The 25,337-nt window shown below is 56.4% G+C and overlaps 2 protein-coding genes across 2 annotated transcripts in view; one reads left to right on the plus strand and one right to left on the minus strand.

The window, feature by feature from the left end:
- The window catches only part of SORCS2 (sortilin related VPS10 domain containing receptor 2), a 488,906-nt gene that overhangs the window by 211,857 nt on the left and 251,712 nt on the right, over positions 1 to 25,337 (plus strand). The gene's annotated exons all lie outside the window — the stretch shown is intronic.
- Positions 3,019 to 5,544, minus strand: PSAPL1 (prosaposin like 1). The gene has a single exon (XM_043447911.1). The coding sequence runs from the start codon at positions 5,506 to 5,508 to the stop codon at positions 3,895 to 3,897; it is 1,614 nt and encodes a 537-aa protein (XP_043303846.1). The 5' UTR covers positions 5,509 to 5,544; the 3' UTR covers positions 3,019 to 3,894.

The following is a 25,337-nucleotide window of genomic DNA, read 5'->3' on the forward strand; positions in this document are numbered from 1 at the left end:
GGGGCACGAAGATGTACTTAGGGGCCTCTTAGGGAGGGAAGAGCAGACCCTTCTGTAAGTTGGGGCTCAGGCCCCTGGGGGTCTTGGAGGGACCGGATGCAGCTGTTTCTCATGCCTTTCACTGCATCAGAGCCAGACTCTAAATGCAGCTGAAGCCTAAGCTTGGGGGCTCGAACCCCCACGACAGGGCCCAGGCAAGACGCGGTCTCTCTCTGGGCCACAGAGATTTGAGCCTGCTGGGCTGGGCGTCGGTAACATCCCTGCATCACCAGCATTAGGACCTGGTGGGGATGAAACAGACCTGATGCTGACTCAAGTCAGGGTCGCTCCTGCCCCTGGCCTACCCCCCACTGCCACTCTTGAGTTCCTGCGAGGAGGGGTGGGCCAGAGTGTCCGAGTGGGGCCCAGGGGGGATGGCAGTGGGGTGGGGAGGTGGGGCAAGTCTAGGAACTGGAGCTGCCCATGGTTCAGGGGCCAGACTGCCTTCAACGGTGACCACTGAGGAAGACCCTGATGCTGGGAAAGATTGAAGGCAGGAGGAGAAGGGGATGACAGAAGATAAAATGGTTGGATGGCATCACCAACTCGATGGACATGAGTTTGAGCAACCTCTGGGAGTTGGTGATGGACAGGGAGACCTGGCATGCTGCAGTCCCTGGGTTCGCAAAGAGTTGGACGTGACTGAGCGACTGAACTGAACTGAACTGAACTGAACTGATCGAGGTGGGATGAGTACAGATGCTGGCAGGGAGGCGACATGGGGACAGAGGACGGCAGGAGGGAGGGACCTTCACAGAGGCCTGGGAGGCTGCGATGCAGATGACCGAGAGGGGCAGGGCCATGGAGGAAGCAGGACTTTAGTGGGATGTCTGTTGCACTGGTCCCAGCCATCCAGGGGGCTGGCTTGGGAAGCACTTCCACTGTTGGGAATCATTTTTGGGGTTAGTGGCCCATTTCCCAGACAAAGAGATTGAGGCAGAGGAAGGAGCATGAAGGGCAGACCTGCTCCCTGTCCTCCCCCCTACCCTCCCTGGATACGGGGTTGGCTCAGCAGACTCTGGCTCTATGCAAACCATCCATGCAGAAGTGAATGTGTGCGCAGACACAAGCCTACAACACACCCACTGAGAGGTCTGGGGATGATGGTGGAGTCACAGGCTTCCATGCTAAGGAAGTGCTCCCCAAGGCCCTCCGTCCGCTGCCCGGTGGAGACCTTCACAGGCTCCCTGGGGCCGGGTGTCCCGGCACCCCTGCATGCATGCTCTCATGGCCTTGGCAGCTGCAGTCAGCTAATTTAGCCGCCCCCCCACCCCCCCAGCTTTCTCATCGAAAAGGAATTTGATGTGGGAAATGATAAGGAAACAGCAGCAGAGCATGGTTAAGACACTCACTTGGGGAAAACAAATCAGCCATATCCGATCCAGAAACCTCAGTGCGTGTCTTAGGACGAAGATATGCAAAAAGAAAACAATGAAAGACAGCGTAGGAGGCAGCCTAGAAATGCAGAAAGGCCGGTCCTGTGGGGGAGGAGGTGTGAAGAGCCTCTTCCTGACTGTGTGTCTGCCGAGAGGGCCCTTCACATACACTGGTCCCACTGAGGACCCAGGGAGCGGGGCATCCGTTCAGGAATGGGAAACTGAGGCAGAGGCCGTGGAGTGCTGGAATCAGGCCTTGAACTCCACCAGCGAGGGTGAGGGTCAGGAACACAGGCCCTGGAGCCCGTTCCTATCTGGGCTGGACTCCTGGCTTCACTGCGTCCTAACTGTGTGACCTTGGGCCAATTACTGAACCTCTCTGGTTTCTGTTTCCACGTCTACGAAATGGGGTGATCACGGTGCCTCCCTCAAGGTGGTTGTGGAGGGGGAGGCGTGAAGCCAGGCGGAGCTCTTGGGGCAGATGGGAAGCCCTCGGGGGTGGCCAGCCGTCAGTGTCCGTGGATGACCGGCATGCCGGGTGCACGGCTGGGCTGACGTGCAGCCACAGGTCTGGAGCGGGCGGTGGGGGCAGCTGGTTCCCAGGCCTGGGGGAGGGGCACGTGGAGACCTTTCACTGACTGCCTGCCGCAGGCCGCTTTGGGCCGGAGGAGGTGATGGGAGGGCACCTTGGCTCTGCATGGGCGAGGCACCCGTGAGACGTGGTGCTCACCCCCTCCTGGCCGCTCCCAGGCCATCACGTGTGAGCAGTGACATCCCAGGAAGCTGAGATCTGTCTCACCGTTGTCAGCAGGTGTCCCCCAGACAGGCCAGAAGAGGGGCCACAGCCCACCCTGTCCCAGAGAGGGGACAGGCGCCGCAGACCGACAGCCCCCAGGGCTGTTCCCAGAGACGCGGTCCGTGCCCAGTCCAACAGTCTGCAAGTCCGTCCATCACAGGCATCTGTGTCGAGGAATCTGGGCAGGGCTGCCTCCCTCCCTGCACATCCGGACGCTCAGGTTGTGGGCCGGCGCCCTTGCCACCGTGCACAGGGCCGACCAGTGGGCCCAGCCACAGCCTGCAGATGCCAGCACCAAGGAGGCTGGAAGTTCAGGCCGGGTGCACCTGTCTCCCTGGGGCAATGGCTGGGGCCCAGGACACTTACCCAAGTGCTCAGGTGTGGCTTCTCAGTAAACAGCGCCCACTCGGGTCTCCTGTATGTAACCCAGGCCTGGGCACTTCTCTTCCTCCAGAGGGATTCATCTGAAAGCAGCTGCGGGGCCTCTCTAGGCCCGGCCTCCACTGAAATGCTCATGTGTGTGACCCACGAATGTTTCAGCACCTACTGTGTGCCAGGCCTGTGCTGTGTGCACGAGAGACAGCGGGAGTCATGCCCCATGGCCACCCCAAGGGGATCACACTGTGTGCTGGGGGTGATGATGACAATATGGCATGAGGAGAAACCACACAGGGTGCCTGAACTGGGCTGAGAGCCTCAGGAGGGCTTCTTGGAGGAGGGGAATGCCTGGGCAAGGCCAGAAAGAAGGGGGTGCTACAGCAGCTCGTGCCCAGGGCCTCAGGAGAATGAGAAGACAGCAAATGCCACTGGGAGGAAGCTTGCGATTTATTCAATACCTGCACTGCCAGATTCTGCTGGGGACCCTGAGCTGGGTCTTGCTGGCCCCAGCAGATGGATGGCTGCTGGTTCTTTCAGAGGAAGAAGCTCAGGGACATCTCCTCTAATGGTCTCAGCATCCCCATGAGACTGGTGTTATCAGCCCTATTCTACAAATTAGAAAACTGAGGCTCCGACAGGTGGAGGATCTGCCCACCATTGTCTGACTCCCTGGGCTCTTTCACGGCATGTTTTCCTCTCCTCACCTGGAGTGCAGCACAGGTTTCCCCGCAGCCTAGAGTCTGGGGTGCGGGGAGAGGCTCCTGTGGTGGGCGTGGGGTGTCAGAAGGACTTCGCTGAGCCCAAGAACTGCTCGGGGCATTTAGCCAAAACCCCAGCCTCCTCCCCAGAGAGACACTCAACATGTCATATGCACCTTTGAGGCCACTGCCAGGACCCCAAGGTTGAGCCGCTGTGGCCTGAGCAGATGATGGTGGCTGGTGGATAAGACCTACCACCCCCTCCCCACCAGCCGTCATGGCCCCTTCACCACCCATGCTCTGCCCTGCCACTGCTCACCCCAGGTGGGACCCCATTGGCAAAGTGTAGCAGGGGCACCAGAGGCCACTGCCAGACCCTGCCCCCCCGCCCCCCACCATCAGCGACAGCACAGTGATGGAGAGCCAGGGCGGGCGGCTGGCGGCGGTAGTGAAACAGGTGGTTCCAGTCCACTCGCGGCATGAGCAAGGGCACAGCCATGGGCCTGGGGTCAGGACGGAGCTCAGGTCCTTTCCAGCCTCCCCGCTGGGAGCCATAGTTCTCATCTGGGATGTGGGGCAGTGCCCACCTCACAGGGCCCTGTGGGATTCAAGGAGAGGCGGGCCTCTCGGGGGCAGGGGGATACTGGCTGGGGCAGCCGGGGTCGCCCACACTCTCGGCTTGCGAGGGCACCTCCTTCCACACGCGGCGCTGGCAGTGCTCCACCGTGTTGCACATCTGGGCTGCCTCCCGGCTCTGGCACCAGAAGCTCGGGCCCAGGACGCACTGGTCGGTGCCCAGCAGCACGTCTCTGGGGTCGCGGCAGGCGCGCAACTTCGTGCAGAGGGTGGTGGGGTCCATCATGTCCCTGAGGGTCTCCATGAGAACGGGCTGGTACTCGCTCACGAAGTGGCCGCACTGCACCATGAAGGGCAGCGGCAGGATGCCGCAGGCGAGCTTGAAGGCCCGCAGGACGCGGCGCTCGGTGCTCTTCTGCTCCAGGTTGTGGATGGACAGACCGAACAGCCGCTGGCACCCCCTGCAGAGGCTGTCCTGGTCCAGGAGGCCAGGCAGCGTGTTCGTGGGGCCCTCGTGGACCGCCCGGGCCCGCCTCCATCCTCTGCACAGTCGGACAACTGTGCACATCTTTTCCGGGGTGATTCTGCTCAGGACGTCCACCAGCGTGGGGGTGTAGGTGTCCACCAGCTTGATGCACTCCCGGCCCACGGGAGGGGGCAGCGTGGAACACACACGCTCCAGGGCCTGGCTGATGAGGGTCTTGCTGCTGCTGCTTTCCAGCCAGTGGTCCAGCCTCTGCACCACCTGCAGGCACACGTCACAGGCCACGGGACCCTGCATCTGCACCTCGCTCTTCTTCCACGGAGACGCCAGCTCTAGGGCGGGGACCCCGTCCACGGCAGCCACGTGAGCTGAGCGGGCAGGTCCCTGCCGTTCCTCACAGAAGCCTTCGTTTTCGCAGATCTCGCTGGGCGGCATGAACCTCAGTGTTTGCTCAGCAGGAGCAAAAAACTGGTGGATGTAGTTCTTGCAAAGGAAAGCCAGGCCCGGCCCCAGGGACTCACACTGCTCCCGTGTGGTCACCTGCGCCAGGCTGGACAGGTCGGGCCCAAGGGCACCCTGGAGCCGGGTGACCAGCCGGACACAGTCCTGGCACACGGTGCCCGCGGGAATCCGCTGACGGTGGGAGCCGAGGAGGCCATTGGCCACGAACGGGGCCACCATGTCGTATATGTCCTCCTCGGAGAGTGGCCCCGGGGTGGCCGGGCGCCTCTGCAGCGGCTGGCAGAGGGTGAGAGCCGTGCACACCTGTCGTGGGGCACTGCCCAGGTCCCCGCCGAGCATGCTCAGGATGGCGGAGCCGTGGGCATCCACCATCCCCTTGCATTTCACCGAAGACTCCTGGCTGGGAAGCCACTCACAGGTCTTCATCACCACAGCCAGGACGTCGGTCTCGGCGGCCTCGGGGTTCAGCCCATTGCTGGCAGTGGCTGCTACGTCCAGGCACAGGTCACAGGGCAGGGACCTGGCAGTGGGCTGGCTCCAGACCGTGATGCGGCAGTGCCCAACCGCCCCACATCGCGTCGCTGCCTGCAGGTCCCGACACCACACCGCCGGGCCCTTGGTGCACTCCTTGGGGCCAGAGATGGAGCCGGCCAGGGCGGCGCCCAGCACGCCCGGCAGAAGCAGCAGCACGCAGAGCATGCCTTGTCACGGGGCCAGCTCCACTGCGCGCGCGGCCGCCCCGCAGCTGCTATAAAGCCCCGGGGTCCGCCTGGTGGGCTGCCCCGCCCTGCAGGCTCCTCCTCAGCCTGACTCATCGCCCTGGTGTTCCCTGGTTCCCTGCAGGGCGTGCAGGTCACTTCTTCCTGGAGAACCATCCTTCCCTCTCCCCACCCCCCAGCTGGATAGACTCTCGCTCAGCTTTCAAAACCCAGCTCAGTCTTCAATAAAGCACAACTCACCTCTTTCCTAGAAGCCTGTCTGCCCCCTTCCCCACAGTGCATCCTTCCATTCTCATGTCTTCTGCTGGCTAGGTCCCCTCCTAGAAAGAGAACCTTTGATGTCTGTTCATGTTAGTTGCTCAGTTGCGTCCAACTCTTTGCGACCCCATAGACCATATCCTCTTCTCCAAGGAATTTTGCCGGCAAGAATACTGGAGTGGGTAACCATTCCCTTCTCCAGGGCATCTTCCCAACCCAGGGATCGAACCCAGGTCTCCCGCAAGGCAGGAAGGTTCTTTAGTGTCTGAGCCACCAGGGAAGCCCAGGATGAGAGACTCTTGGGGGGATTTTTGTCCCCCTGTGGGCGGCACAGGCATTCTGTCCTTTTAATGCCAGAAGGTGCAGTGAATTTAATGACTGACCACCTACGGATGCCCTGTTTCCTACATCTGCCCTTGAAATGGCTCGCCTGGCTGGCTCTGCTCCTGGCCCGGGCCCACAGTGCCATGTAAGGGCCCCTCATGTCTTCATCTGTGATGTGAGTGCCCATCGGCCTCCTGAGACAGCCACCAGGGAACAGGTCTGGAAACTTGGCCGAGTGTGGGCTGGCCCACCCTAGATATGAAAGTGTTGGTTGAAAGTACCCATACACAGAAGGAATTTGTTTCATTTCTATGTCACTCGTTATCTTCTTATTTTTCTGGCTTAGTTTTTAAATGAGTTATCAGTCAAGTGGATCAGATGTCGGACACACCTAGGCGTCCCGAGCTGGATCCGGTTCATTAAAAGGAAGATTCCACAGCCAGCCTCGCCTTTGGCCTGCTTTCCACTTGGCTCATGGCTCCCACCTTTCTGCTTGGCTCACCACCCTGGGGTCCTCCCATGCAGGCGTGGGCGGGTCGAGGGCCCGAGGGCAGGGGGCTCCCTTGGGGTCGCCTGCACCCCTTGGAGGGTGTAAGCCCCCGGCATGGTGCTGTCTCTCAGATTCAGAGGGGCAGTCCGCACCTCCGGCTATGTGGGTCAGGCCTGGGGGCCCGAGACTGCAGCCGCCTCGTGGAGGAATGTCGCTGGGGTGGCTCCATCCACCTCCTCTGGGTCCGGGGTTGGGCAGAGCATGCGGAAAACAGCACTTGCTGAGCTCTTCACACTGGCCCTAGGACTGTGGGCGCCCTGAACCAGAGGAGGGACAGCCTTTGGGTTGAAGTGAGCCTGGGCGCTCAGCTGCCCGGCTCCCGGGTCTCACTTGCAAAGCGGAGGCTGGAGACGTGGACACCCCATCCCGAGCTGCCTGGGGCAGGCAGGGGTTGGCTCACTTTCACACCCTTTCCACGTGCCTGCTCCTCACTGAGCGCATCACCTGAGATTCCTGAGCACCACTCGCATCCCACGCGGACTGTGGGCACCAGGCCGGCAAGCAGGAGGCCCTGCCCACCGCCCTGCGCCAGGGCCCCGGCCGGGCAGCCCCAGACCTCTGCTTGGCCTTCATGACTGCTGCCACGGTCTCCTTCCCCAGGCACCGCCCTGCCCAGAGGCCCAGAAATCTCTCCCCGCTGAGGAAACACGAAATTGGTTTTTATTTTATAAAAAAATACGTCAGTCACTCAATCAGTTCAGCTGCTCAGTCGTGTCCGACTCTTTGCGACCCCATGAATGGCAGCACGCCAGGCTTCCCTGTCCATCACCACTCCCAGAGCTTGCTCAAACTCATGTCCGTCGAGTCGGTGATGCCGTAAGAGACTTTTCTCTTGGACTTTCTAATATTTTTTAAATAATTTATTTCGTTATTTTACCAAGCCGCATGACTTGTGAGATCTTTAATTCTCCGACCAGGGATTGAACCCAGGCCCATGGTGGTGAGAACATAGAGTCCTAACCACTGGACTGCCAGGGAATTCCCTGTTACTTTTAGAATTTTTATTAAAATATTTCATGTATAAAGGAAAGGGCACAGATTATAAGTGTTCAGCTCAGGGAAGATCCACAGACTGAGCGAGCGCCTGGACCCAGACAATGTTCATGATTCTGGGCAGCCCCAATGCACCTTCCGGCCACCACTGCCCTGCCCACTGCCGGGAACCCCGATTGTTTCATCTCTGGCTTCTTTGGCGCGGTATTGGGCCTGCGAGCTCCGTCTGGTCTGCCAGGTGGGTCCTCATTTCTCTGCAGAATCCGTCGGGTGAATTCACATTTTACTAATCTCTTCTATCCTCGTGGGCATTTGAATCAAGTCCAGTTAGTTTGGGGCCGACGTGGACACTTCGGTGCCCATCTAGGGATGCGTGTGTACCCCCATCTCTGCTGGGTTTTCTCTAGGAGCAGAATTGCAGGGGTCAGAGAGTAAACGTCCAGTAAATGCCGACAGACGGTTTTCCACGGTGGTCGTGTCCACTGCCCTCAACAGGGCTCAAAGAGTTCTGGTTGCGCCACGTCTGTTTTTTTTCTGGGTGGAGGTTATGTTTTATTTTGACACGATTTCAAACTTAGAGGACCACTGCAGAAATAGAGCAAGGAACTTCTGTCCAGTGGTCACTCGGGCACCTTGGCCCGATTTGCTTCGTGGGTCCCCTCCCCGCTTCCCTCTCGTCTACCCACGCATCCACCTGCATTTGTATTTACAGACACTTGTGTCCTAACCTTTTTAGAGCATAGTGATGTCATGTCCCTTTATGCCAGCTGCCCCAGTGTGTTTCTGGAGGATGAGGACGTCCTCCCAGATAATCACAGTGCATTTGTCAACATCCAGGGCTGTGATGTTGATATAATCCTACTGTTTAACCCGAAGCCCTTGTTGGGACTGTGTAGCAGCCCCAGGGCTGCCCTCTGACCGTGTTTCACTTCCTGGTCCCAGCTCCAGGGTCAGGGGCTATGTGCGCTCATCACGGCCCCTCCGTCACCTTTCGTGTGTTTTTCTTGACCCTGGAGTCCCAGCGGTTTACTTGTAGGATGCTCTCCCCTTGGGTCTGCCCCGGTTCCCTCACAGTCAGACATTGCAGGACCCCTCTGTGCCCCAGGTGAGGAGGGTGGATGTGGGCCCACCTGGTACTTCGGGTCTGGGGTCACTTGCTGGAGACCTGCTGCTTCCTCCTCTGTGAAGTTACTGTTTCCTTTTTTGTAATTAATAATATTTAGAAAGGTCCTTTGAAAGTATCTAAATATTCTGTTCTCATCAAACATTTACCCATTGTTAGCATAGCTGGTCCTTTGCTAACCCCATCTTCCCTCAGTATTTTTAAGTTGGTATTCTTCTACAAAAAAGAGCTTTTCCTTCTCTTCCCTCTTCCTCCCTCTTTTCCTTCCTTCCTTCCCTCCTTCCTATGTAGACTTGTGAATGCTTATTTTATTTAACAGATTGTAGTCCATGCCTTTTTTGCATTTCTTTTTCTTGGAGATGGTCTTGCTCCCTGTCTCCTGTACAATGTCACGAACCTCCGTCCGTAGATCATCAGGCACTGTCTTATCAGATCTAGTACCTTAAATCTATTTCTCACTTCCACTGTATAACTGTAAGGGATTTGATTTAGGTCATACCTGAATGGTCTAGTGGTTTTCCCCACTTTCTTCAATTTAATTCTGAATTTGGCAATAAGGAGTTCATGATCTGAGCCACCGTCCACTCCCAGTCTTGTTTTTGCTGACTGTATAGAGCTTCTCCATCTTTGGCTGCAAAGAATATGATCACTCTGATTTCGGTGTTGGTCATCTGGTGATGTCCATGCGTAGAGTCTTCTCTTGTGTTGTTGGAAGAGGGTGTTTGCTATTGTTTGTTGTTGGAAGAGGGTGCTACAGTCCATGGGGTCACAAAGAGTCGGACATGACTGAGCAACTAAATTGAACTGAACTGAGTCCATGCCTACAATTGCTCTGATGCCTAAATGGCTCCAAATCAGCTCAGTGGGGCCCTTTGAGCTGGCCTGTGTGTCTCTTAGTGTCCACCGTTCTTAGAGCACTTCTCTGCTTTTAAATGAAGACTTGCTCCAGGCTTATCTTGTGCCTTCCTTGAATGAACCCTGGAACCAGCCTGGTTGATGGAAGGTAGTGTTTAGGAACCAAGATCCAGGCATAGATGTGCTCGTTGAAACTGTGGTGTCATCACAGCCACCTTGGTGAACAGAGTAGTGAGCACCTGACCTCTTACGGATGCGGGTGATGGAGGAAGGATGTGTTTACATAGAAATGGAGACAGACATTTGTAGGTATGAAGACAGGCAGGCACATACATATAGACACATGTGTACTTGCAAGTATCATCCATTCACCGTATGTCTTCATCAGACAATGAGTTCACTTTGATCCTTAGGCAACAACATCTTGGACAACATTCTAGTTTTCTTCTTTTCTGTACTCTTAATCCCCTGCTCAATAGTGAGGAGTGTGGGTCCCATTATCCTTAATATACTTACTCATTTGCTGAACTCTAAAATATAAAAACAGTTGTTTCAGAATGCCTAATCCTGGGACTTCCCTGGTTGTACAGTGGCTAAGACTCCATGCTTCCAATGCAGGGGGCCTGGATTCACTGGTCAGGGAACTAGATCTCATATGTTGCAACTACAAGTTCACATGCTGCAACTAAAGATGCCGCGTGCCACAACTAAGACCTGGTGCAGCCAAATAAATATATATTTAAAAAAAAAAGAAAGATAAAAAAGAACACCTAACTCCTACCACTGTGAAAAGCAAAATTTACCAAGTAGACTTCTGCATTTGCACACATTTATCTTTACCCTTTTGACATAAAATTTACATATAGTAAAATGTACACGCTGTAACTGTGCAATTTGGTGTATCCTGGCAAACACACACACGTGTGTAAACCACACCCATCACCCCTCAACCAGAGCAATCGCTTTTCTGACTTTCTTCACCTTTGATCAGTTTCACTTCTTCCTGAATCTGCATCAGTGGGGTGGGCATGTGTGTCCGCTGCTTTCACCCTCTGACAAGACCCCGCCCTGTGGTCCCTGGGCCTCTCTGCCTGGCAGTGTCCCCTGCACCAGCCGCCAGAGTGTCCTCATCGCCAAGGGCTGGCATCGGGCACTTCCAGTTTGGGTTTATTCAAGTATCGCTGCTTTGTACATTCTTGGGTTCATTGTGCGGTGGGCAGAGTGGGCATTTCTGTTGGGTAGGTGTCTGGGGGAGGACTGCAGGGGCCCAGGGTCGGTGTGTGCTAAGCAGATGCACCAGGCTCTGATGTGGTGGCCCCGGGCCTGTCCCCCCAGCGGCGTTGCTCCACACGGCTCTGATGTCACCCTACAGAAAGTGCTGGAAATGATTCGACCAGCATTCCTCCACTACCCACCATCCAACGAAAGGCAGCACTTGCTGTATATTTTATAAATTCCATCTGTTTAAAAAATTTCCCTGGAAGGTATTTACTTTTTCTTCCTAAGTAGAGATAAGCCTGGTCCCAATGGGATCGGGGGGTGAGAGGGGGGCATTTTGTGGGTGAAGCCCCATACGTTGAGCCAGGGTCAGGGAGGGGACCCACAGGAGGTGGGCAGGAAGCTTGCAGATGGCCTGCTTCCCAGAGGACCAGCAAGGAGAGTGAGGGAATCGGGAGCAGGGCCCACTTGTCAATGCTTTGCCTGGCCTTCTGGCCTCCATTTCACCCTCAGTCCTAAAGGCCACCATGCATGTGGGCAGGGGGCAGCTGTCCCCATGTACACGGTGACATGTGCACGCTCTTCTGCCCACATGGGGGGACACAGGCTCCAGCCCCGGGGGGGTCCCCAGCCCGTGTTCTGCAATCTCTGAGCACAGAGACGCCGGCTTCTCCGACCTCGGAGCCCTTTCATCTATCCTGCCTGTTGCTGATGCCCCCCGCCACCCTGACCCAGGGCCACCTCTCTTTCTGCCTTTCCTGCCTCTTCTGGGTGACACTCCCATGCTGCTGGGCCATACTGAGGGTGCTTCCTGCCTGTTTTGCAGCCCCTGCTGTGGGCTGGAGGCTCAGCAGAGAAGGAGATGGATGAGGAGTGGATATTCGGGTCCTAGGGATAGACCACGGACGAGTGAACACTCATGACCCTTCTCATGCCAGGTGGAAACGACTTCTATGCAGTAAAGAAAAGCAGACGAGGTTCAGTGGAGGTGGCTGTGTGCTTTCGCAGAGGGTGGCCTGGGGGGCCCCTCTGGGGAGGGGGCCTGAGCACAGCAGGGGCTGCGGTCGGCACCCAGCGGCGGCGCCCAGGAAGGAGGCGCAGCAGAGGTGGAGGCCAGAGCTGTGTGCGTGCTGCCACTGGTGCAGCGGGTTCAGTTCAGTTCAGTTCAGTCGCTCAGTCGTGTCCGACTCTTTGCGACCCCATGAACCGTAGCACGACAGGTCTCCCTGTCCATCACCAACTCCCAGAGCCCACCCAAACCCATGTCCGTTGAATCGGTGATGCCATCCAACCATCTCATCCTCTGCCATCCCCTTCTCCTCCCACCTTCAATCATTCCCAGCATCAGGGTCTTTTCAAATGAGTCAGCTCTTCGCATGAGGTGGCCAAAGTATTGGAGTCTCAGCTTCAACATCAGTCCTTCCAATGAACACCCAGGACTGCTCTCCTTTAGGATGGACTGGTTGGATCTCCTCGCAGTCCAAGGGACTCTCAAGAGTCTTCTCCAACACCACAGTTCAAAAGCATCAATTCTTCTGTGCTCAGCTTTCTTTATAGTCCAACTCTCACATCCATACATGATTACTGGAAAAACCATAGCTTTGACAAGACAGACCTTTGTTGACAAAGTAATGTCTCTGCTTTTTAACATGCTGTCTAGGTTGGTCATGACGTTCCTTCCAAGGAGTAACCGTCTTTTAATTTCATGGCTGCAATCACCATCTGCAGTGATTTTGAAGCCCCCCCAAATAAAGTAAGCCACTGTTTCTACTGTTTCCCCATCTATTTTCGATGAAGTGATGGGACTGGAAGACATAATCTTAGTTTTCTGAATTTTGAGGTTTAAGCCAACTTTTTCACTCTCCTCTTTCACTTTCATCAAGAGGCTCTTTAGTTCTTCACTTTCTGCCATAAGGATGGTGTTATCTGCATATCTGGGGTTATTGATATTTCTCCTGGCAATCTTGATTCCAGCTTGTGCTTCATCCAGCCCAGTGTTTCTCATGATGTACTCTGCATATAAGTTAAATAAGCAGGGTGACAATATACAGCCTTGACGTACTCCTTTTCCTATTTAGAACCAGTCTGTTGTTCCAGGTCCAGTTCTAACTGTTGCTTCCTGACCTGCATACAGATTTCTCAAGAGGTAGATCAGGTGGTCTGGTATTCCCATCTCTTTCAGAATTTTCCAGTTTATTGTGATCCACACAGTCAAAGGCTTTGGCATAGTCAATAAAGCAGAAATAAATGTTTTTTCTGGAACTCTCTTGCTTTTTTGATGATCCAGCAGATGTTGGCAATTTGATCTCTGGTTCCTCTGCCTTTTCTAAAACCAGCTTGAATGTCTGGAAGTTCATGGTTCACTATTGCTGAAGCCTGGCTTGGAGAATTTTGAGCATTTCTTTACTAGCAGTGGGTTCATGCTGCCATTGGTGCAGGGCCAGGAGGCCAGGGGGTGTAGGTGTGGGAGCCTCCTGAGTCAGCCAGCCCCTTCCCAAGAGTCACTGTTGCTTCTGAGATGGTGGAGGTCGGATTTACCTGAGTTGGTCTTTGTGGGCCTCCTGGTAGGGGGTGTGGGCGGGCAGCCCAAGGCGGGGGTCAGGACCTCCCCCAGGAGAGCACCCAAGCTCGCCAGAGAGCCCCGGGGAAGCAGACAGAGCCTGACCCCACAGCCAGGCCCTGGGGTGGCCTGGCAGAGCCAGGTGGTGAGTGGGGGCAGCCAGAGCCAGGTGAGGGCTGCCGGGGAGCTGGGTGAGAGGCCAGGACTGGTACCTGAGCCAACAGATGTGGGTGCGTGGGTGAGCCGGGCAGAGTTACAAGCAGGACTAGGGCCGTGGAATTCCTGAGCGGGGCTGGGATGGGGCGGCCGGGGGTGATGTATGCCAGGAGGCCTGCTGAGCATCTTCAGCGCCCTGGAGAAGAGCTGAACTGGCAAGTCTGGCTGGCCCAGCTCAGCGCCATCTAACACTTCCTAGGGACCGGCCAGCTCGCCTGCCCCGCGCCTCGAGTTGAGGCACATGCACTCCTACAGAGGGGCACCTCCAGGAACTTCGGGGCTGTCCGGCTATCCTCACTTCACAGATGTTCGATGTGGGCAGGGCAGGGGCGGGGCCCGGCACCCCAGCTCCAATGTAGGCGGGGCGAGGGGTGGGGCCTGGCACCTCCGACTCCCACGTGGGCGTGGCGAGAGGAGGGGCTTGACACCTCTGGATCCAATGTGGGCGGGGCCCGGGATCTCCGGCTACAATGTGGGCGGGGAGAGGGCGGGGCTTGGCATCTCCGGCTCCAATGTGGGCGGGACGGGGGTGGGGCACGACATCTCCGGCTCCCGCTGAGCCTGACACCGCCCCTGCCCCCCTCACCCGGGACGGCCTGCCCTCATGGGTCCCCCTTGAGGCCTCAGCTTCACAGTAACAACAGAGGAGAAGACCATGCCTGCCCCCACTTATACCGTCAGAGTCTGAGAACAAGGCGTTGGGAGGCTGAGATCCGGGGCAGGGGGGGAGATCCTTCCCTGTCTCTTTCTGGGCTCTGGGGGTGACCAGTAACCTTTGGTGTCCTTGGCCTGTGGCTGTCCCCCCAGTCTCTGTCATCACATGGCTTCTCCCTGTGGGTCTGTGTCTGTATCCAAATGTCCTCTTCTTATAAGCACATTCCTCATTAGGGTAGGGCCCACCCTAATCCAGCATGACCTTCTCTTAACCAGTTACATCTACAGTCAGTCAGTTTGGTTGTTCAGTCGTGTCCGACTCTTTGTGACCCCATGGACTGCAGCACACCAGGCCTGGCTGTCCATCACCAATTCCCAGAGTTTACTCAAACACATGTCCATTGAGTCGGTGATGCCATCCAACCATCTCATCCTCTCGTTCCCTTCTTCTCCTGCTTCAGTCTTTCCCAGGATCAGGGTCTTTGCAAATGAGTCAGTTCTTTGTATCAGATGATCAAAGTATTGGAATTTCAGTTTCAGCATCAGTCTTTCCAATGAATATCCAGGACTGATTTCCTTTAGGATGGACTGGTTGGATCTCCTTGCAGTCCAAGGGACTCTCTAGAGTCTTCTCCAACACCACAGTTCAAAAGCATCAATTCTTCGGCGCTCAGCTTTCTTTTTTTTATTTTTTATTTTTTTTCCAGCTTTATTTATAGTCCAACTCTCATATCCATACATGACTACTGGAAAAACCATAGCTTTGATTAGATGGACCTTTTTGGCAAAGGAACGTCTCTGCTTTATAATATGCTATTTAGGTTAGTCAGTTTTTCTTCCAAGGAGCAAGTGTCTTTTAATTTCATGGCTGGAGTCACCATCTGCAGTGATTTTGGAGCCCCCAAAAATAAAGTCTGTCACTGTTTCCCCTGTTCCCCCATCTATTTGCCATGAAGTGATGGGACCAGATACCATGATCTTAGTTTTCTGAATGTTGAGTTTTAAGCCAACTTTTTCACTCTCCTGTTTCAGTTTCATCAAGAGGCTCTTCAGTTCTTCGCTTTCTTCCATAAGGGTGGTGTCATCTGCATATCTGAGGTTATTGATATTTCTCCTAGATTCCAGCTTCTGCTTCACCCAGCCCAGCGTTTCTCATGATGTACTTTGTATGTAAGTTAAATAAGGAGAGTAACAATATACAGCTTTGACATACTCCTTTCCCGATTTGTCCCACGTCCAGTTCTAACTTTTGCTTCCTGACCTGCATACAGATTTCTCAAGAGACACATGTACAAAGATGCTGTTAATGTTTCTAGAATAAGGTCACATTCATAGGTGCCTGTTTAGGCCTTCAGCCTGTCTTTTACGGGGCGTGATTCATTCCATCCACAGCAGAGGGCTTCTGGGCCCTGCTGACCTTGACCTTAAATGCTAGCTGTGGTTTGGACCCAGCCTTGGCCCTGGGCAGCCTGGGGCAGGCACCCCCCTCTGCATGGAGAGCCTCTGGGTTGGGGCCAGGCACCTGGGTGTTGGTGGAGCACTGTGACACGCCAGACGTCGGATGCGTCTGTGAAGCCCCTCTGAGCCCCTGGAGAGTAGTGTAGGATTGGAGTTTGACTCCAGGACATACAGGCTGAGGGGCAGGGGTCTTTGAAGGGCAGACCCTAGTTCTCCATCCTTCAAGCCTACTTGGATCTTCGAGCTCCAGTGGCCCCCGCCTCCAGGCATTTAGGAGCCCCTCTAAAGGCGTGGTAAAGAATCTGCCTGCATTGCAGGAGACCCAGATTTAATCCCTGGGTCGGGAATATTCCCTGGAGAAGGGAATGGCAACCCACTCTCATATTCTTGCCTATAGAATGCCGTGGACAGAGGACCCTGGTGGGCTACAGTAAACGGAGTCGGTAGTAAAGAGTCAACACGACTGAGCAGCTAACACTTTCACTTTCTAAAAGCTGTGAAGCTATAGCCCCCAGGGTGGACACTGGTGATTAGCGAAGCTGGGTCGTGAGGAAGGGGTGTAGACATAGGTGTGTGGGGCTCGGGGCCTTAGACACACGAGCCTCCACAGCCTGGAGACCTTCCCTCGAGGGGCCGCACGTCTGCGCTGGCCGAGGGTCTCCTGCGCCCAGCGCCTCGGGGTGGTCCTGTGTATCGTCCCCTGAGTCTCGCCTTCCTCCTGGTGTCCCACCGCTGCACAGGTGCCATCCTGCCCACCCCTCCCGGTGCGGCACGCCCCGCCTTCCAGGGCCAGGCTGCAGCTCCACCAGGGTCTTAACATAACAAGCCCCACCTGGCCTGCCCGCTCCTGGCGGGGTGGCCTCCAGAAAGCACCTGGGGGAGTTGGCAGGGCCTCCCTGGCAGGTAAAATAGGTCATCTCATCCCCACAGGCGCAGGGAGAAGGCTGGTTGTGGGCAGAGTTCCTCTTACTCTGTTAGAAGAGAGAAAACGAGCAGATCCTAAGGACAGATGGGCCATGCTGTGCCTGTTTTGCTTGACTTTCACATACATGTTCAACAATGAGGCATTGCGGCCCTATTAGGGGCTCAGCGCTGCTGTTCTGAGTACTGGGGACATATGAACTAATGAAACAGAGAAAGCCCCAGGTTCCTGAAACTAGTGGGAGGGAGCAGAAATTAAGCAACAATTATAAAACACAAGTAGGTGTTGTAAGATGGGGAAAGGTGATGAGTGAGAGGGAGAGAAATTACATGTAGGGTGGGCAGGGTCAGAAGTGGGGGTGGTCAGTGAGGCCACAATACTAGGGTAAAGACTTGAGAAGGGATGGGCGAGAACCAGGTGGGTGTCTGGGGTGAGTATGCTTTAGAGGGACTGTGCAAAGGCCCTGTGGCAGCAGGAGGCAGGAACAGCAAGGAGGCCAGACCCCTTAGGAAGAGCCAGCGGTCACTGCAGGGAGGCAGGTGAGCTCCAGGTGAGGGCCTGGGTGACAGGGAGGGGAGTAGTTCTGGGCTCTGCTGCATCTGTGAAGTTAGAGCCAACGGATGTGCTGCGTGTTTGGATGTGGGACATGGGAGAGAGGAGGCAGGGACCAGCCTCATGTCTGACCTGAACAGCTAGCTAGGAGGCTGGTCTGGAGGAGGGGGACCCAGGCAGGCAGACCTGTTGGCCCGTTGTTGTGACATCCAGGTGAGAGGCAGGCGCCTGATCCAGGGCATGGGATGGAGGAGGACGGATGGGGGAGGGACACTGAGGACCCGACCTGTGCCCTGGGTGGTGAGATGCGGAGGAGGGCGCGAGGCGGGGCTTCCTCCCAGGACAGGCGTGGTTTAGTCAGTCAGTTCAGTCGCTCAGTCATGTCCGACTCTTTGCGACTCCATGGACTGCAGCACACCAGGCCTCCCTGTCCATCACCAACTCCCAGAGTTTACCCAAACTCATGTCCACTGAGTTGGTGATGCCATCCAACCATCTCATCCTCTGTCATCCCCTTCTCCTCCCACCTTCAATCTTTCCCAGCTTCAGGGTCTTTTCTAATGAGTCAGCTCGTTGCATCATGTGGCCAAAGTATTGGAGTTTCAGCTTCAACCTCAGTCCTTCCAATGAACACTCAGGACTGATTTCCTTTAGGATGGACTGGATGGATCTCCTTGCAGTCCAAGGGACTCTCAAGAGTCTTCTCCAACACCACAGTTCAAACACATCAATTCTTAGGCGCTCGGTTTTCTTTATAGTCCAACTCTCACATCCATACATGACCACTAGGAAAACCATAGCCTTGACTAGACTGACCTTTGTTAGCAAAACAATGTCTCTGCTTTTTAATATGCTGTCTAGGTTGGTCATAACTTTTCTTCCGAGGAGCAAGTGTCCTTTAATTTCATGGCTGCAGTCACCATCTGCAGTGATTTCGGAGCCCAAAAATGTAAAGTCTGTCACTGTTTCCACTGTTTCCCCATCTATTTGCCATGTGAAGCATGGTTTGGGGGAGGTCAAACGCTGACCTCTCTGGCCATGGTGAGAGTGGCTTTGGGACAGGCAGTCAGCCCTCTGCGGGAAGGTCCCGGCCAGAGTGAAAGTGCGGAAGACCACCTCCAGGCGCTCTTTGAGGTGCTGAGCAGTTGAGAACTTGCCCACAGCCTCCCAGAGGGACTTCTCATCCCAACCCAGCCTGCACGTCAGCAGACAGCCTTGTGTTTCCTCCCATCAGTCCTCATGTTGGTTTCCTGGGCTGCGTAACACAGCAGGCTGGGGGCATGAACAACAGAAATTTATTGTCTCCAGTTTTGGAGGTCGGAGTCCAAAATCAAGGCTTCAGCAAGACTGGTCACTTCTGGAGAAGGAAATGGCAACCCACTCCAGTATTCTTGCCTGGAAAAGTCCATGGACAGAGGAGCCTGGCGGGCTGCAGTCCATGGGGTTACATGACTGAGCGTGTGTGCACGAGGATGGAGGGAAATGGGTGGGTAGCAATAAAGTGGTAGAACTAAAAAAAAGAATAAATAAATAAAGAAGAAATAAAAAAAAAAAAAAAGACTGGTCACTTCTGAGGTTGAGAGGGAAACTGTCCCAGGCCTTTGCCCTGGTGTCTGGGGTTTCGTTGGCAATCTCTGGTTTCTAGAAGCATCACCCCCATCTCTGCTGCCCTCGTCACACGGCCTCCTCCCTATGTGCCTGCCTGTGTCTAATTTCCTACTTTTCATAAGAACCACTGATGAAGGGGCTCACCTACATGGCTCAGATGGTAAAAGAATCTGCCTGCGGTGCGAGAGATGCAGGTTCAGTCCCTGGGTCGGGAAGGTCCCCTGCAGAAGGAAATGGCCACCCACTTCAGGATTCTTGCCTGGAGAATCCCATGGACAGAGGGGTGCGGCGGGCTACAGTCCAAAGAGTCAGACGTGACTGAGCAACTGACGCTTTCACTGTCACCTACAGCAGCGTGACCTCATTTTAACATTTCCTCCTTGAATTATCCTTGCAGTTTTGTCAGAAACTCAATTGACCATATATGGGCGGGTCTGTTTCTGGACTGTCTGTTCTGTTCCGTGAATCCACATGTCAGTTCTCCTGTCTGGACCGTATTGTTTTGATTATAGTAGGTCTTGAAAGCAGGCCACGTGAGTCCTCTGAAGTACTCCCTTTGGAAGATTGTTTTGTCTATTCTAGGGAGCGCTTTGGTGATTTCCATATGCAGGATTGTAGGAGCCCCCCCTCCCGCCCGACCTCATCCTGCCCACAGGGTGTGAAGGACCTACGTGTGCCAGGTGCCGTGCTGAACCCACCCAGGTGCGCCCTCATGTAGCCCCCCAACCCCGCCCCACCCCGCCGCCCAGACGGAGGCACTGTGCCCCACGCCACGGTGCGATCCAGCGGTTTAAGAACCCGCAGCTCACAGAGTCAGTGGCAGCCGGGGCCAGGATTCCAGCCAGGTGGCTGCTCTCTGAGTCCCCAGGCCCTGTGTCTCTGGCTCCCTGGGAACCCTCTGCCATCGTCCTGTCTCTCCACACCCTGGGATCTTTGGATCCCGAGGCAGCTGGGGGAGGAGGGCAGGGATTAGGGTTATTCTGGTTCTGTCGCTGTGGAAACCGGGCTGAGTGCTTCCAGGCATGGGTCCGGTCCCCCGTCCAGCTCATTCTCTCCTCCCTCCATCCGGGAGGGCCTGGCAGGGCACTGGGGAGCCATGCGAGCTGCTAGGGCACAGGAGGGCCTTGCTAGGCAGGCCTGGGCTCCGCTGGGAGCCTGGGCAGCCTGGCGGTGCACTGGCTGGGCTCCCGGGGCACGGCCAGGGGACCCCTCCATAGAGAGGGAGCAAGACAGCTTCCTCTATGGGCTGAAGGGTGCTGGCCGCCGTCCCCACCCCCTCCCAAGCAGCCCTGATGCCACAGGGGATTTCCTTTTATTCTGGAAGAGAGGCTGAGAGTCCGTGACACAGCTGCTGTGCCTGGACGGAGGTGCCTCCTTTTCTGGGAGGGGCTGTGGGGCAGACAGCTCTGATTGACAGGGAGGGCCTGCTGTCCCAAGGCCCCCAGCTCACGGGACCCGCCTCACAGTGGCCTATCCTCCCCTATACTGGTCACTTAGGACATGCAGGGCCGTGTGCTAGCTGCTCACCCCTTGGACACGATCACTGCTTCTCCAGGACGACCTTGCGGGGCAGCATGGTGTCCACTCTCATCCATTTCACAGATGAGAAAACTGAGGCTCGGAGAGGCCGAACCCCTTTCCTTAGGTTCAGCCAGTGTGTGCCCAGTCATCATCTTGGATCCTGTCACTTCTATTTGTTTGCTAATCCTGTCCTAGAAAAAAAGGTTCTATTTTCCACGGAGGGAGAGACGCACGGTTGGCATAAGTAAATGAATCCGCGTATCGGGAACTGTGGAAGTCAGAGCCAGCCCCTGGGGTCCTTCAGCCAGGAGGGTAGGCTCAGGACAGGAAGCATGGCTTCTGCCACCCGTCTGGAGGACCCTGCTGCCATCAGGGATGGATGCCAACGTTAAAACACTGCAGTTATGAAGCATTTCTGGCTGTGGGAATGCACATCATTGACCCTTATATGTCGGTGGACACTAGGCAGATGTTAATGTCTTGCATACGTGTTGGAGGTTGTTTGAGAGCAGTTGGAGCATTGCAGACACAGCGAGGCCGCCCCCCCTCCCCCAGTCCATGTGACCCCCACTCTCACTCTGATGTGTTCCATCCTCGTCCGTGTTTTCGTGGTTTCACCACGTCCGTCTGTGTCCATAAGGCAGCCCTTGGGTCGTGTGTTTTAAATCTGCACGCATGGTCCCAAGCTGGACCTCTCTGCTGGAGGCCTGCTCTTCCTCACTTGGTGTTGTGTTTATAAAGCGGATCCCTGTCAGTAGGTGGGATTCTGCTGTGTGGATAACCCACAGTTGATCTGTTTCCCTTTGGAGAGATGCTGTGTTTTCTTTCTCCCATTTTTGTTTTGTTTTGTTTTGGGTATTTTGGCCAAGTCCAACACAGCCAACAGCCTTGCGTGGGTCTCCCAGCACACCTGCGTGAGCCAGCCAGGATATCGGGTGTGGTCCTCCGGAGGCGGACTGATGTGCAGAGCATAGCGCATCTCCTGAGTCACTGACGTGGCCACGGTTGCCCCAGAGCCCTGTGCCAGCCATACCTGGAGTTCGTGTGTCCAAAAGAAGACTTCTTCCCCTCCCTCCCACCCACTTCCTCCTCCCTTCCCCTCCTCCCTCCCTCCTTCCTTCGCCTCTCCCCTGCACCCGCAGCGTGGGATCCGCAGCGTGGGATCCATACACACGGACCAGGATGAAACCCTTGCTTTGCCAGCCACTTGTGGGTGAACCGGGGCAGGTGTGCGCGTGGTGTTGTGGTTCTGTCTCCTGGCTGTGAGGTGGGGCAATAATTCCCTTGGGGAGGCTGCTGGGACCCAGAGTCACCCTAGATGGGCGGTGTGCTGGACAGGGTTTTCAGTAAATGTTGGTCTTCTGCGGCTTCAGCAATTCATCGCTGCATTCTTCAATGCTGCGAGCCCTCAGAGCTGGCGTGGGTGGGCCGGCTCCCCGCCAGGCCCCCCGGAGCCTCCTGCCTGTCTCCTTCCCCAGCGGAGCTCCGAGGTCAGGTTCTCAGATGGGTTCTGTGTTTGTCTCCACTGTCTTCGGCCTGGAAAATCGCTCCAGTTTTCCAGGAACCTGACTACCTCCTCCCCTGGAGTTTCAACAGCCAGAAATTCCACCACGCCCAGGGGTCCCCAGGGAGCCGCCCCTTCGGCCCCAGAGGGGCGTTTGTGAAGCAGGCACCTGGGCCAGGCGGAGGGTTGGGCCTGGGAAACATCTGGAAATTCTTGATCCTTGAAATTAGTTAAACAAATACCATTTGCTCTCTGCTTTGCCCTTCAAACCACCCGAACAGGGGCCCCCCGGGACGCATGGGCAACTGGGTCTTCCTGCTCTGGGGAGGAGGGTCCCAAAGGGGTGTGGGCGGGGCCTGCGGAGCCGCCAGATGAACCCAGGCTCTGGCACCCTGTGTGCGGAGCGGCTGTGACCTCAGCCCTCCCTGCCCTCACTTCCCTCACCTGTGTCTAGGGGCTTTGCTGGAGGGTCTTCTCTGACTCGTGAGATCTACCTGGTGAAGCTGGGTTTCCCAGTAGCACATTGGTGGGTGCCGCCCGCCCTCCACCACCCAGTGGAGGGGAGGAATTAGGGAAACCAGGGGAGCTACAGCTGAAACAGGGGGAGCAGCCTCCGGCCCCTAGTCCCCCATCCCTGGCCCTTCCCCAGGACCCTGCAGTTCCCAGTGGCTGTTAAACTTCACGACCGAGGCTCCAGGTGAGACCATCTCCTCTTCACGCCTGCCCAGAAGCGGCCTGGTCAACCTGCACGCCAAGGCTCCCACACCACGTGAGGGGCCCCCAGTCCCCCAGTAACTGTTCCCCAATCTGGAGGCCCTGTTCCCAGCTGTGTAGCGCTCACCACAGCTGCAGGGTTCTTTGCTGAATGCTCCAATCTATGCCTGCTTCTCCCAACACATGCGCCCCAACCTTCCAGGGTCCTCCTGTCTGATGTCCAGTGCCGGGGTGGGGGGCCAGCACCTGAGAGGTGACCGTGAGCCACAGAGCGAGGGAGGGAGGGAGGGAGAGAGGGAGCGTGTGAGTGAGTGAGTGAACAAAGGAGTGAGTGGGTGAATAAATGAGTGAGTGAGTGAGTGAGTGTGTGAGTGAGTGAGTGAGTGAGTGAACAAAGGAGTGAGTGGGTGAATAAATGAGTAAGTGAGTGAGTGAGTGTGTGAGTGAGGGAACAAAGGAGTGAGTGGGTGAATGAGTGAGTGAGTGAGTGAATGAGTGTGTGAGTGAGTGAGTGAGGGAACAAAGGAGTGAGTGGGTGAATAAGTGAGTGAGTGAGTGAGTGTGTGAGTGAGTGAGTGAGTGAGGGAACAAAGGAGTGAGTGGGTGAATAAATGAGTGAGTGAATGAATGAATGAATGGGTGAGTGGGTGAATGAATGAAGAGGTGAATGGGTGAATGAATGAAAAAGTGAGTGGCTGAATGAACAAATGAACGGGTGAGTGGGTTAATGAATGAACAGCTGAGTGGGTGAAGGAACATGGTGACTTGGGCCCAGGCCTAGACCTGAACAGGAGAAGCGGCCTGGCCTGGTGGCTGGCAGGCCCCACCACAGAGCCACCTGGAGCCCTGAGGTAGAGCCTTGGCCTGTCCTCAGCCCCGGTATCCCCTCCAGGCACAGGGGAGGTAGACTTCGGGTCCCAACCGCTCCCAAATGTGCGCGGGGCACCCCTGTGCGGGGCCTGTGTGGGCTTAGGAAGGCCCAGCCCCCGGTCCTGGGTCCCCGTGCTGAAAGTGCAGGCCAGGGAGGGGACCAGCCCCCTGCAGACTCACCGCCCTGCAAGGACTGGAGGCCGTGGGTGTCCCAAGCAGGATGGGGTGGACGGCTGAGCGGCGCAGACCGCTGCCCTGAGCAGGCTGGGTCAGGACGAGGCTGGGCAGCCGGGGGGGAGCGTGGGCTTGGTCTCTAGGGTGGTGGGAGCCGCAGAACAGCTGCAAGACCGCAGGGTTTACTGAGACAGGGAGCCCAGAGACCCAAGCCGAGGCCACGAGGTAGGGAGGCCGCGGAGGTGGCGGTGGTCTGAGCTTTGTCCATCGAGGGGGGGCCTGCACACAGCCTGAGGCCCTGTTGGTGGGACAGGTGTCTGAAGGGGTGTGTGCGTGACAGCCAGAGAGAGAGAGACAGACAGATGGAGAGACAGAGACAGAGGAGTGGCTGACAGCCGCCCCCGCCCCGGGGCCTGGCTCTCTTCTCAGAAGCTCTGTGCTCTGAGATCTGCTGACAAATAGGTGAGGTCCCGGTGGGCTCCCTGTCCGCGCCCAGCTGCCCAGCGGGGAGGAGGCCGTGAAGCCCCCCAGCTCTTCTCAGCTCACTCTCCATCTCTCTGCTCTCCACCGTCCTCCTACCCTCCTTGCGTGGTCTCAGGAGGACCCTGATCCCTCTGAGCTGCTGTTTCTTCAGATGCAGGTGGGTGGCGGGGAGAAAAGAGAGTCAGACAGGTCAAGGGCCTGGGAGAGCGGCCAGCCGGCCCTCCTCTGGGTCTGCCTGGCAATGGCCCCCGCTGACCCCTCCCCTTCATCCTTGTCCTTCATCCTTTCACGGTACTGATGCTGTTATCCCCATTTTACAGGTGAGGAAACTGAGGCCCGGGAGCAGGAGACTTTCCCCAAGGCCAGCAGATGGCTAGTAAGCAGCAGAGCTGGAATTCAGTCTGCCTCCCCACGTGGGTTGCTGGCCTCTGTCCTCCCACTCTCTGCTCTGAACAGGCAGGGGGGTTTTAATTGAGGTCCCTTGTCAGGCTGGGCCTCACCCTTCTCATCTGTAACTGGGGACGATGAGCTAGCTCCTTGCAGGCCTAAGTGGAAAGCCTGGAGCCCGGCCACCGCAGGCCCTAGACAGATGGTCAGCCCAAGGCATCCCCCCGATACACAGGCAGCCCCCTCCAAATGGCCAGAGTCAGTTTGCCAAACAGAGTCAGGCTCTCCTGGGGCCAGAGTCAGCCAGGACCAGCTAGTTCTGACCTTTTGTGTAGCTAAACCGGTTCCTCCTGCATCCCAGTTATCTTGAGTCCTAGGAACTGGGACGCAAAGGGTGTTTTCCCAGGAGGCCCAAGGCTTCTTGAGAGACAGCAGAAGGAGATCTGTTTCCAGGTGGGCCCTGAGGGGCAGGGGCCCCTCCCCACCTCTGCCCTGGAAGCTGCTCTGAGCCGTCAGGGGGATATTCTCGTGTCCTCTGGACACACGGGTGGCCTCAGCGGCAGACGGGCTGCTGGGTCAGGCTTCCCTTCTGCTCACACCCCCGCCTCCCTCGGGCTGGCAGTATGGCAACAGGATTGAAGGGCAGGTGGCTGACCTTAGTGGGTCACAAGGGGACCCACTCTTCCCATCAAGGCTGAGAACAGTCTAGCCTAGGAAGTGGGCTTTGGAGTGGAGCTTTATGGGGGAACGGTTGCAGGTCCTAGCGATACCTGAGCAGGCCAGCATGGATGGTGTGGGGGCCACTGGGTTGTCTCCTTCCTTCCTTTGGAGAGAAGAGGTTCACCCAGGCAGCGGTGGGGAGGCC

Source organism: Cervus canadensis, chromosome 26 (assembly GCF_019320065.1).
Source record: "Cervus canadensis isolate Bull #8, Minnesota chromosome 26, ASM1932006v1, whole genome shotgun sequence".
Classification (NCBI taxonomy): Eukaryota; Metazoa; Chordata; class Mammalia; order Artiodactyla; family Cervidae; genus Cervus; species Cervus canadensis.

Coding starts and splice junctions, on each gene's coding strand:
- PSAPL1 (XM_043447911.1), bottom strand. CDS start 5,508: ATGCTCTGCGTGCTGCTGCTTCTGCCGGGCGTGCTGGGCGCCGCCCTG.